This window comes from Saprolegnia diclina (assembly GCF_000281045.1).
Source record: "Saprolegnia diclina VS20 unplaced genomic scaffold supercont1.128, whole genome shotgun sequence".
In the NCBI taxonomy this organism is placed as follows: Eukaryota; Oomycota; class Saprolegniomycetes; order Saprolegniales; family Saprolegniaceae; genus Saprolegnia; species Saprolegnia diclina.
The window spans coordinates 59,892-70,839 of NW_008246195.1; the positions used below are offsets into that span (position 1 = coordinate 59,892).

General features: G+C 60.9%; 6 protein-coding genes across 7 annotated transcripts in view; 2 read left to right on the forward strand and 4 right to left on the reverse strand.

The window, feature by feature from the left end:
• SDRG_16428 (hypothetical protein) lies at positions 1–723 on the forward strand. The gene has a single exon (XM_008622637.1). It carries the CDS (start codon positions 250–252, stop codon positions 667–669), a length of 420 nt encoding a protein of 139 aa, XP_008620859.1. The 5' UTR covers positions 1–249; the 3' UTR covers positions 670–723.
• A 101-nt stretch (positions 724–824) lies between these two features.
• On the reverse strand, positions 825–2,956 carry SDRG_16429 (hypothetical protein). The gene is made up of 12 exons (XM_008622638.1): positions 2,799–2,956; positions 2,631–2,752; positions 2,412–2,587; positions 2,144–2,364; positions 1,898–2,094; positions 1,758–1,854; positions 1,644–1,715; positions 1,498–1,599; positions 1,379–1,449; positions 1,220–1,334; positions 1,078–1,177; positions 825–1,029 (listed from the first exon to the last, which is right to left on the reverse strand). The coding sequence occupies exons 1-12, from the start codon at positions 2,922–2,924 to the stop codon at positions 896–898; spliced, it is 1,533 nt and encodes a 510-aa protein (XP_008620860.1). The 5' UTR covers positions 2,925–2,956; the 3' UTR covers positions 825–895.
• Positions 2,957–3,126: 170 nt separating this feature from the next.
• SDRG_16430 lies at positions 3,127–4,165 on the forward strand. Of its 2 annotated transcripts, none has more exons than XM_008622639.1 (4): positions 3,127–3,325; positions 3,370–3,545; positions 3,589–3,956; positions 4,008–4,165. In XM_008622639.1, the coding sequence occupies exons 1-3, from the start codon at positions 3,147–3,149 to the stop codon at positions 3,852–3,854; spliced, it is 621 nt and encodes a 206-aa protein (XP_008620861.1). In that variant the 5' UTR covers positions 3,127–3,146; the 3' UTR covers positions 3,855–3,956; positions 4,008–4,165. The 2 variants fall into 2 exon arrangements, with proteins under 2 accessions (XP_008620861.1, XP_008620862.1); XM_008622640.1 differs by having other exon boundaries at positions 3,589–3,820; positions 3,871–4,165.
• Positions 4,166–4,309: 144 nt separating this feature from the next.
• On the reverse strand, positions 4,310–6,609 carry SDRG_16431 (hypothetical protein). The gene is made up of 4 exons (XM_008622641.1): positions 5,703–6,609; positions 5,532–5,658; positions 4,936–5,479; positions 4,310–4,895 (listed from the first exon to the last, which is right to left on the reverse strand). The coding sequence occupies exons 1-4, from the start codon at positions 6,565–6,567 to the stop codon at positions 4,362–4,364; spliced, it is 2,070 nt and encodes a 689-aa protein (XP_008620863.1). The 5' UTR covers positions 6,568–6,609; the 3' UTR covers positions 4,310–4,361.
• A 435-nt stretch (positions 6,610–7,044) lies between these two features.
• SDRG_16432 (hypothetical protein) lies at positions 7,045–9,559 on the reverse strand. Its single transcript, XM_008622642.1, has one exon. It carries the CDS (start codon positions 9,492–9,494, stop codon positions 7,101–7,103), a length of 2,394 nt encoding a protein of 797 aa, XP_008620864.1. The 5' UTR covers positions 9,495–9,559; the 3' UTR covers positions 7,045–7,100.
• Positions 9,560–9,844: 285 nt separating this feature from the next.
• SDRG_16433 (hypothetical protein) overlaps positions 9,845–10,948 on the reverse strand; it is a 2,777-nt gene continuing 1,673 nt past the window's right edge. The window contains exon 2 of the mRNA XM_008622643.1: positions 9,845–10,904. Within this exon, the coding sequence (XP_008620865.1) occupies positions 9,903–10,904 (1,002 nt within the window). The 3' untranslated portion in view covers positions 9,845–9,902. The remainder of the gene's footprint in view (positions 10,905–10,948) is intronic.

Here is a 10,948-nt window from a genome sequence, read left to right on the forward strand (position 1 = left end):
ATCTCGGCGGGGACATCGACGGCGTCGTCATCAACGGGCGGCGCCATCGGTCTCACGGCAGGCAGCGGCAAGGCGGTCGGCGGCGCCATCACGCTCGCGGGCGGGGCGGCAACGCCGTCTGGTGCCGGTGGTGCTGTGACGCTACAAGCTGGCGCGGGTGCGACGCAAGGAAGTGTTCGTGTGCTCGACGCCTCGAGCAACGCACTGCTCACGATCAGCGCTTCGGTCTTCACGGGCACAAGTGCGTCCATGAGTCTGTCGAGTACGTCAACGATGGCGTTGACAGCGTCCACATCGGTCACGATCACGGGCACGTCGACTGTCGTTGCTGGCGGGCACTTGCACGTCAGTGCCAACGACTTCCTCGTGACATCCAACGGCGCGAATCAAGTGTTTGTCGTCACAGCGGCCTCGGGCGCCGTGAGCATTGCGGGCGACATTACGCTCTCGAGCAACGTGGCGCAGATCATGCACTCGGGCTCGACATCGCTCACGATCACCTCGCCCAGTGTCATTTTCACGGGCGGGTCTGTTGTGCTGGACGGCAGCGCGAGCACACCCGTGTCGTCGACGCCGTGCGCCAAAGGTACCATCCAGTTTGATGCGTCGTACGTCTACATTTGCTCGTCGACCGACACGTGGCGCAAGGCGGCGCTCGCGCCCATCTAACTCTTTTATATTTGCATATCCAAACAACAACAACAATACATGTATTTCATTTCCTTCCTTGTGTACAAAAAGGGACGTTGAGAAAGAGACCAAGACTCTGCGTGGCTGAAGCATACACTTGGAGGGTGTCGAGGACGCCTCCTCAGACAGGCGTACCCAAATGCGATCGGTGTTGAACAGCGTAACGAGATATGCAGAGATTCAATGGTTGTCCTGGACGGCAAACTTAGATCATGGTGAGGAACTGCTCGAGCTGGCGCTTGAGTTCGACCGAGTCGGCGTGGTCAGGGTATACTTGGAGTGCCTTGGTCACCTTGGTGTACGCGTCCTGGAAATCGCCGACCTTGTACGCGAGCAGTGCTACGCCCACCAGTAGGGTTGCATACGCACACACCGACAAGCCAGCACCTCGGTTGTAACTCGGTTCAAACATAAAGTTGGCCAAATTGTCGGCCAGCTGAAAGTTGGCCCGCGCCTGCTCGACGTTGCCTTTGCGCAGCTCGAGCACCTGCACTGGGTCGTCAAACGATAGCAATGTATAGAGACAGACCCCAAGGTTGTTGTACGACTCGGCGTGGTTGGCGTCGACGGACACGGCGATCTTGAACGCTTGGTACGCAAGTCCCAGGTCCCCAATGCCAATCGCGACCTGGCCAATGTTGTACCTAGGACCCCAATTCCATTTTGAAAACACTCTTGGAGCCGATACCAGACGTCGGCCATGTTGTCGTCCGACGCCATCGCGAGGGCGCGCTCAAAGCACGAGAGCGTCATGTCATACTACACCAGCATAGCAATAATGTGTGGCTCGTGTCCAAGCGCGCGCACCTGGGACGCGTAAAAGCAGCAAAGACCAATGTTGCACCACAGCTCCGTGTTGTTGACGTCCATTTGCAGCAGTCGGCGGTAGTAGCGCAGCGCGACCTCGGGCTAGTGCTCGGCTCTGTAGCACCCACAGATGCGCCAAGACGTACGTGGTCGTTGTAAAAGTTGTTGGACGCGAGGCACGCGATCGCCTCGATGTTGGCCGGGTCCACGTCCAGCACCTACCTCGATTGTTTTAGATTAACACCAAGATCGTATAGTACCTTTTTGTACACGGCGACGCTGCTGTCGACGTCGTTGAGCATGTCGTGGATGCGCGCCATGCCCACGAGCACGTGCACGTCGCCGGGAAACTTCTCGCTGACGCAGCGTTCAGACCGAAGCCAGAATACGAAGCGTGTACCTCGCGCGCCGGTAGTACTCGAGCGCCGTGTTGGGCTGGTCGAGCTTGAGGTACACTTTGCAGAGCTCGAGGTACGTGACGACCATTTCCTGGCTCCGGAGACTCGACTCGAACTGCTTCTCCGCGTCGCGCAGCAGCCCGAGTTGATAGTAGCACTTGCCCAAGCGCGCCTTCCACCACCAGTCCTTGTAGTCGGCCTACATCCAGTCGCCTAGATACGAGAGATGGCGAATCGAGCCAACGTACCGCCACGGTCGCTTCGGCCGCGAGCTCCAGCGCTTTCTTTGGGTTGTGGTCGTGGTACAGCAAATAGTCGACGAGCGCCTTGGCGATCGGGGGGCGCGCCGCGTACCGCTTCATGTCGAGGCGGTCGGGGCTGATGAAGGCGCCGCCGTCGCCCTGGCTCTGCATCGACGCGGTGCCGAGGCGCACTTGCCGCCCGAGCGACGTCGGCGGCCGCGACGTGCCTGTGACGCATGTATCAGTCCGAGCGATGCAAAACGTAACAGTGTACCTGGGCGGGCGCCCTGCAAGGCCTGGTCCAGCGACAGGCCCGTGCCCGGGCGTGACCCAGTGCCTGGCCGTGCAAAGCCGCTGAGCGGGCGTCCGCTCGCCGACATGGGCCGGAAGCTCTGGTCGCCAGAGCTGACGTTGGCGCGCGTCATGGGCCGGCTCAGCGACGTGCCCGGTCTACGAGAACGATAGCATTCGACGACCGCAAGGGATCGCGCACCGGGGCATGCTCGCCAGCGCATTGTCGTCGAGGAGCAGGTCCGCGGCGCCGTCCTCCTCCATCTCCGAGTCGTCAATGTACGTTTGCTGCGTCACGACGCGACATTTGAGGAGCCAGACCGCCTACGGTCCATGTCCATCACCTGCGAGGACGAGGTCATGCGCGTACTTGGTCGTACGGGTTCGTCTCGAGGATGTCGCTGCAGAGCTCGATGCTCTCTTGGAAGCGGCGCTGGCGCGCGCGGTTGAGCGCCATGTAGAACGGGTCGACCTGCTGGAGCACGCTCGTGGCCATCGCTCCTTGAATCCGTTCAAGATCTCGAAACGGTGGGTGCGCGAACTTGAAGTGCACTGGAATACTAGTATACCCAATGCGTACCACATGAACGTGAAGTTCGCGAACTTGCAAGGTTTGACTCTGAGTGTCAGTTAAAATAGGGTTGAAAGTTCGCGCACTTGACGCGCACGAGGAGGATGCGACCAGCCAATCAACGACAGGCAGGCACACGGGACACACATGCAAGCGAGCGAGCTCTGGTTCGTGCGCCACGGGCAGACCGACTGGAACGTGGATCAACGTCTGCAGGGACATGAGGACGTCCCGCTCAACGAGGCTGGGCGTCAGCAGGCTGCGGCCGCCGCCACGTACCTCCAGGGACTGCATGCGACGGCTCGGTTCGACGCGATCGTCTCGAGGTAGCCCGCGACGCAAGCCATGGTGCGCTGCCACTGTCGAGTAGTGATCTCTCTCGCGCGCTGGCGACGGCCGAGGCCATTCGCGGGGCGCTTGGCATCACGGCCATTGAAACGGACGCAGGCCTGCGCGAGCACGCGCTCGGGTCGCTTCAAGGCCACGTCGTGAGGGCCATGCCACCGCACCTGCGCCGCGAGTACGACAACCTGCGCACCAACCCAGGTATTCTTGTGATGATAGCACCGAAGTCCAAACTACCGTTTAGACTATAAAAGCCCAGGCGGTGGCGAGTCGTCGCGCCAGATGTACGAGCGCGTCGTCCGTACGCTCGATTCGCTTCCGCAGCGGTACCCTGGTCAGCGAGTGCTCGTGACGACGCATGGTGGGTGGCTCTTCCACGCACACCGCTACCTCCTCCAGCTCAGCATCGACCGCAGCCAGGATGCGATTCCCAACGCGTGCATTTGCATCGTGCGCTTCGAGCCATCGACGCGGGCGTACACCATGAAGCCATCTCTAATCGCTTGCTAACGATGCCTGTTTGTAGATGGAGCATACAAGCATGGGGCGTCACCGATCACTTGAAGCAAGCAGGCTGCAACGGCTAGTCAAGATCGTGTCACCTTAGTTGGTGTACGTTGAAGCATCCACCCATAGTACACATGTGCGTACACCTACTACTAGCCTAGTCGAGATCCATCTCCTCATGGCGTCTCTGGAAGCTCGTGCCACGGCGAATAGCCGCCACGTAATCTCATTTGCGTGCGATTAGCCTTAGTCATGTAGTTAGTCGAAACAGAGCTCCTCGAATCCACCATGCATCGCAGCCGCATGTCCTCAGCATGTACGAGACTTGCACTCGACTACAAGACTATACGAGTCTACTACAGTAGGAAGAGGAATGAACGATGGCGCGCCGTCTCCTAATCCTATGCTGCATGAATCCGGCATCGATACACTGTTTTTACACTGTAAACAAAACAGTGTTTTCCTCCATGCTACAGTACCCACAGTTTTGTTTTTAAATTATACCAAGCGCTACCAGAGCGTCGACCACCACGACGCAATGTCGTGTAGCAGAGACCAGGCGTCGAGCGCGAGGCCCGGCGCGACGCACGGCGCGTGGTGCGGGAAGGCAAATGCCCGGCACCTGGCAAACGCGCCGCGTGCTGCCTGCCAATCGGCGGCCGCCAAATGTAGCCAGCCCGCGTGGTAGAGCGCTTCGGCGTCACCGGAGGCGGCTTGGTAGTACTGCAGCGCTTGGGAGGCATTTGGGGCGCAGAGGTCGGCCCAGCCCGCCTCGTGGCACTGCCCGAGCTGTCGCAGCGCCTCACTGTCGTTGTGCATCAGCGCAGCGTGCTCGTACAAGCGCAGCGCGGTTTCGAGCGGGCGAGGGACCCACGCATCCCCGAGCTGCTTTTCGAGCTGGAAGGCAGCGTTGACCATCGCGTCAACATGCCCGAGCTGCGCGAGGAGGAGGTGTTCGACCAGCGCGCGCGTCTTGTCGCCCGCAACGAACGACTCGATCGCGTGGCGCACCGAGAAGCCTGGCAAGTCCCGGCGCAGTGCCACCTAGAAACTGTAAACATGTGTACCGTGTATCGGAGCCTACCGCGCGAAAGTGACGCAGCGCGCTCTCGCACGAGGGCTGGACGCCAGTGCCTTGGTAGTACAAGACGCCGACGTTGAAGAGCGACTGGCGCGACGGCGCCATGACACTCGCGGCCAGAAAGTGCTCAAACGCCCGGGTTACGTTCCGGGGCACGCCAACGCCATCGAGGTACGCGGCGCCGAGGTACTGGTGCGCCTCAAAGTACTCGAGGTCGATCGCAGCCTCGAAATGCCCCACCGCGCGGGTCGCGTTCCGGGGCACGAGCGCGTCGCCGTTCCAGTAGACCACGCCAAGCCCGTGCTGGGCAAACCCGAGCTCGGCCGCCTGCGTAAACAAGTCGACGGCCGCCGAGCTGTTCTTGGCCACGCCGAGGCCGTGCGCGTGCATGAGCCCCAGGTTCGCGAGCGCATGCGGAATACCGCCGGCCGCGGCGCGCTCAAAGAACGGACGAGCCGCTGCCGCGTCTGCCGGGACGTTGGCGTCACCGAAAAAGTGCATTTCGCCAAGGCGGTGCGCGGCCTCGGCCGAGAGGTACGCATCGCCACTACTCGACATCGTTTAGTTAGTCGATTTCACTCGCCAGACGACGAGTGTACCCGTGGGCGAGCGACTGGTAGTAGTCGAGGGCCTCGAGGCCGTTCTCGGGCACCTCGCCAAAGTACTCGTTGGTCTGGCTTCCTTGCATCCACCGCTGCGAGAGGCGCGTGCTGCCCTCCATGGGCTCTGTATATCAAGTAAGCTCCACGATGCACACGATAGATGCGTACCGGGCTCGACGCCGTCGGCCAAATCGCGCACGCTCTCTTCGGCGCTCGTGTAGTAGAGCGAGACGACGTGGTCGCAAAGCGCCTCATCGTTGTGCTCAGTCGCCCACTGCTGCGTCCAGAGACGCTCGGCGAGTACCATGCGCGCGACATAGTCATCCGGCGCATGCAGGCGGATCGCAGCTTCGGCGGCGTCGACCGCCGGCGAGTCCGTCCCGTTGAACGCCAGTGCCAAGAGCGCGTGCAGTACCTGCGTCGAGGCGAGGATCGCTGCTTGCGCCAGAAAGCCATGGACGCGCTCGAGCGACGTCAATGGATGCGCCTTGACGTTGGGCTCCAGCAAGAGATATTGCGCAATTTGCGCGTACGCGACTGCCGGCTCGACCTCGGTGGTGGCGACCGCGACCCACGATTCGAAGGTGGTCGCGTCGTAGCCGTGCGAGAGAAGGTCGTCGTGGATATCGACGAAAGCGTCCGAGAGAGGTGCCGACGGGTGCGCCTTGATGTACCGGCGCTCGCTCGAAATGAGCTCCATGAGGTCTTGCAGCGACGCGTGGAGCTCGATCGTCTCGTCGGCGTCGGCGGGCGCGGCCTCCAAGAGAGCGCGAAAGTGCTCGTGAAGCGCCGTCTCCATCTCGAGCAGCGTCTCGAGCGAGATGTCGTCGGGCGCGTCAAAGATCTGCGTCGTGCGGTCGACAAAGGCGCGGACAGCGTCGATGCGACCGCCGTCCGTAGACGCCACGGCGCGGCCGGACCACGGATTGCGCGCGTCATCGTAGACCCAAGTGCGAGTTTCGCCTGCCGACGCGGCTTCGGCCGCGACGCGTTGCCACGCAAGAAGAAGGAGCACGGCCACGACTCGGACCATCTCGCTTGGTCGCCACGTGGAAGTGTATTTTCCTGCGCTGGCCGACTTTCGAATTTCGAAGGATATTTGCTAATCTAATAACACACAACGCAAGCCATCAGCACTGCGTTCTCAAGCACGTGCCTCGAATTGTACACAGGATAGCAAATCAATTGCGTCGAACCCTCTGCTGTGTACCCACACGCGCAAGAAGCCGCCCAAATAAGACAATCATACTATACAAACTTGTGAGAGGCCGAGAGTGCAGCTGGGTGAAAATAGCCATCCGGATAGTAGCTCATTTGCGACATGAACAATGACGCGCATGCCATTGGCTAAAGACTAATTGCTAGACGAGCTACAATTCTACGCCGACGTCGCTCCATCAATGCAGCCTTGACGACGGAAGCGGATGGCAGCAGCGATGATTGCACGACCAACGAGCCACCCTTGGGCGCCGGCCGTCGCGGGTGCTGCGCGACCACCAGTAGCATGTGAGCGGCGTCTACCACGAGGTTGTTATAGTATGCAGGATGGCGGAACCAACCACAGGATCAATGAGCCAGAAACACCATGTACTCGCATTGGTACGCGACCCACTCGGGGTGGTCGCCGTGGCGCCGGACGCCGGTACCAACATACGCGTGGTCGACCACATTGCGCACGTCCAAATACGGCGTTTCCATAAGGAGACTCAGCGGCACGTAATAGACGGGCGCCCGGCGGTACCCACTGTCGTGGACCCAGTAGCTGGGCCCGATGGCGTCCGCCCACGCGCTCTCGGGGTGGATGGCCTGTCGACGGACGCCAACGACCCGCAGTGCAGCTTCCAACAGCGTGAGCGTCGGCGCTAGCAGCACGGACGTGCGCAGGAGCGCCATCACAGCGCCCCACAGCAGCGCCAAGAAGAGATATTCGTGCACCATTGCGAAGCCAGGCAGCGCCAGCCGCAGCTTGCAGAGCTCGGCCATCAGAAACGAGAGCAGCGAGAGCGGGAGAACGCCCAGAAGGAGCGTCGTCACAAGGTACCCGCGCGTGTGGATCGTGACGCCGGGCAGCAGGTCCATGTAGACAAGCGCAAAGAAGACCCACGCAAAGGACACGAGGCTCACGAGCGCATTGGCTCCATCCAGGTGCCCAAGGCTGTCGACGCTGCAGCTGTACGTGGCGTCGGTCGCCATCTCGTCGATCGAGGCGGCCCACGCGCAGTGTAGCTTGGCGGCGTCAATGTGCCACGCGAGAAAGCTCACGAAACCCACAAACTTCATCGACGTCCGGTGGTGCATCCAGACAATGCTGCTAATGCTTGCGTTCGCGACGCTGTAGAGCAGCTGCGGCTCGCGCTTGGCGCTGCGCCAGAGCCAGCACAGCAGCTCTCGTAGATAGAAGCAGATGCAGACGCAGTAGTACCCATAACCAGCGAGCGAGAGCAGCGCGATGAAGTTGATGATCATGGCCTCGTCCCCGTTCGAATACGTGACGACGATCTCCGCCTGCGTGCCCTGCGTGAGCATGTCCATGACAAACGACGGGTAGTCCGACTGCGGCGCGCGACCGCCGACAAAGCACGCGAGAATCGCCACCGGACTCGCCGTATTGTTGGCTATCACGGTGCGTCGGACGCCGTCCGCCGAGAGGTACGTCACCTTGACGCTCGAAGTGCCCGTCCCAAGGCCAAAGCACTTCATGTCAACATACACGTCAACGAGGCCGTGCGCGACTTTGTCGATGGCAGCGACACACACGCCGCTGCGCATGTACGTGAGTGTCGTGCCGCCGCTCGCTGTTTCGTTCATGCAGACGCCAAAGCAGCCGTCGCCGACGAGGCAGAGCTCTTCGAGCGCATCGGACTTGACGATCGGTGCGTTCATGACGGTCGCCACCAGCTGCTTGAAGAGACCGTTCCAGGCCGAGAGGTTGCCAGGCGACACGTACTCGACGTCGGCGAGCGCCGCTTGCTTCCTGGGTATGTACACAAACACGTTGGGCGCGGACGCTAGCGTAAAGGCGGCGTTGTCCAGGTACTCGGATTGGTGCTCTAGCAGTGCGTTTCCCAGAAACGCTGCGGCACTCGTGTCGACGCACGTCGCGTCGCCTGGCTGCGCCAAGCACGCAGCGACCGCAGTCGCCACGGGACTCAGTACGTTGACTTGGTTGTTGGGACTCGGCGGTCGGCCGTAAATGCGGTACGTCGCAAGTCCCGACCGCTCGCCCGAGAGCGATATGTAGCCGTCCATAAAGGTCACAGGTGTAAACAGCAATGGGACGCCGGCCACGTGCGTTCCATCGAGGTCGAAATCGGCCGCAAGCTCGGTCGCCACGTCCACGAGGCTGCCACCTTGGGCTACGATCGTCTGTCGTCGAATGAGGCACGTCGAGAGGGATGGATACGTGGCGCTGAGATCCGCATTCGCAGCCACACCTTGCAGACAGAGCACGGCTTCGGTGACGCCCGCGAGGCGGCAGTTGTGAACCACCGGGGCCACGTACGGCGTCGGGGGCGACGTAGCTGCGACCGGCGCAGCGAGTGTGCTGCGAAGAAACGGGCCTTTGTCGATGGGCGACGCTGCCCAGACGAATTGCGACCGTGGCAACACGAGAAAGTCCAGGACGACGTTGATGTACCTGTCGGCGGCCACGGGCGACGGGAGAGGAATGCCTGCATTGGTGTAGAGCTGAGTGAGGAAGCGGCCGTTCAGCTGTGTGTTCCACTCGAGCAAAACAGTGCGCGTCGTTGCGAACGAGACGAAGCCGTAGGCCGTGATGGCCCACGTCTTGAAGGGCGAGACGATGTTCCAGAGGCAGCTCAGCGCAAAGCAGAGCGCGAGGAGCCGCGTTCGCCGCACGATGGGCACGTGCACGAGGTGCGGCGCCACGTGAGTCGCTTCCCGCTCTTCCAAGTTGCTCACCCGCGGCGCGACCCGGATGGTCCGGCTGCCGTGGACCATCGCGACGATTATATTTATAGGTCGAGCGGACCAGATCTGATATCTCTTGCTAGCTATTCGTGGACGTCCGATCCAAATCCACTGCGGACGCCAGCACTTTATCGAGACGTTGTGCAAGCGACACGCAGGGGTTGTGTCTTCTAGCAGCACGGTACTAGGCCCACGCAGTGAGGCTGGCCAAGCCCAGACAAAATTTCGGTGTTGAGCCACCATTCTGGGCCAAGCCGTTGTCTTAAAACACGCCACATGCATGGCGGTTCACGCGTGCGACATGACGAGTTGTGTTGTTGGTCTATCGCATCTGTCGGCAAAAAGAGAGAGCACAGACCGAGTGTGGGACGCGACTTGGAGCTAGTATCAATCGGCGTGGTATGTAATTCAATGTAAAATGCAACTATCGACGCTAGACTACTCGTGCACGCGCACGTAGTACTCGAGCTGCGTTTGGAGCCAGAGCGGATGATCGCTGCGCGTCTTTTCGGTCTTGAGGACGCCGTACGTAAAGTACTCGTGGTCGTAAATGTTGCGCAATTTGAGGTTCTTGGTCTCCATGAGGACGCTCAGCGGCACGTACATGACGTCTTCGTCCCGATGCAGCGCCGTTTCGATCCAGAAATGATCGCCGAGCATCGCGTAGAACGGGCTCTCGATATGCAGTTTTTGCTTCTTGACGCCAACGAGGCCGAGGCAGAGCTCCACGAGCCGGTGGACCGGGCGCAAGAGCGGCGTCCGGAGAAGCCAAAACACGGCGAGCCAAAGAAGGACAAGGAAAAGCTGGTTGTGGATGAGGAAGAGCGCCGGCGACTGCAACCGCGCCTTGCAAATCTCGGCGACGACGATCGCGAGCAGCGATAACGGCACGAAGCCGAGGAGGAGCGCGGCGACAATGTACCCGGGCATGTAGATCGCGATGCCCGGCATGCGGTCCATAAAGACGAGGGCGTAGAACACCCACGAGTACGAGAAAAGCCGGATGATTTCGGCAAAACTGGAAAAGTGCCCGAGGCTGTCGATGCGGCAGCTGTACGTCGCGTCGACGCTCACGTCGACGATCGAGTGATCCCACTGGCACGAACTGCTGCTCGTGCCGAGGTGCCACGCGATGAACCCGAGGAACCCGATGAACTGCATCGAGGTGCGGTAGTGGCTCCAAATGACGCTGCTGATGCTGCAGTTGACGACGCTGTAGAGCAGCTGCTTCTTCTGGCTGCTGTCCGGCATGCGCCGAATCCACTTGGCCGTTTGGTACAGATAGATGGAAATGCGCACAAAGAAGTACCCGTACCCGGCGAGCGAGAGGAGCGCGATGAAGTTGAGGATGATGGCTTCGCTGCCGTTGGCTTTGGTCATCACGATCGACGCCTGCGTGCCCTGCGTGAGCATGTCCATGACAAACGACGGGTAGTCCGACTGCGGCGCGCGACCGCCGACAAAGCACGCGAGAATCGCCACCG

Bases quoted from the DNA above. Each gene is read 5' to 3' on its own strand.
- SDRG_16432 (XM_008622642.1), bottom strand. From the start codon at position 9,494: ATGGTCCACGGCAGCCGGACCATCCGGGTCGCGCCGCGGGTGAGCAAC.
- SDRG_16430 (XM_008622640.1), top strand. From the start codon at position 3,147: ATGCAAGCGAGCGAGCTCTGGTTCGTGCGCCACGGGCAGACCGACTGG. The intron at 3,546-3,588 runs GTATTCTTGTGA...ACTACCGTTTAG, and splicing joins CAACCTGCGCACCAACCCAG to ACTATAAAAGCCCAGGCGGT. The intron at 3,821-3,870 runs GTACACCATGAA...GCCTGTTTGTAG, and splicing joins TTCGAGCCATCGACGCGGGC to ATGGAGCATACAAGCATGGG.
- SDRG_16431 (XM_008622641.1), bottom strand. From the start codon at position 6,567: ATGGTCCGAGTCGTGGCCGTGCTCCTTCTTCTTGCGTGGCAACGCGTC. The intron at 5,659-5,702 runs GTACGCATCTAT...CTTGATATACAG, and splicing joins GGCCGACGGCGTCGAGCCCG to AGCCCATGGAGGGCAGCACG. The intron at 5,480-5,531 runs GTACACTCGTCG...GATGTCGAGTAG, and splicing joins TACCAGTCGCTCGCCCACGG to TGGCGATGCGTACCTCTCGG.
- SDRG_16428 (XM_008622637.1), top strand. From the start codon at position 250: ATGAGTCTGTCGAGTACGTCAACGATGGCGTTGACAGCGTCCACATCG.
- SDRG_16429 (XM_008622638.1), bottom strand. From the start codon at position 2,924: ATGGCCACGAGCGTGCTCCAGCAGGTCGACCCGTTCTACATGGCGCTC. The intron at 2,095-2,143 runs GTACGTTGGCTC...GACTGGATGTAG, and splicing joins CGGCCGAAGCGACCGTGGCG to GCCGACTACAAGGACTGGTG. The intron at 1,030-1,077 runs GTGCTGGCTTGT...TGGTGGGCGTAG, and splicing joins TGAACCGAGTTACAACCGAG to CACTGCTCGCGTACAAGGTC.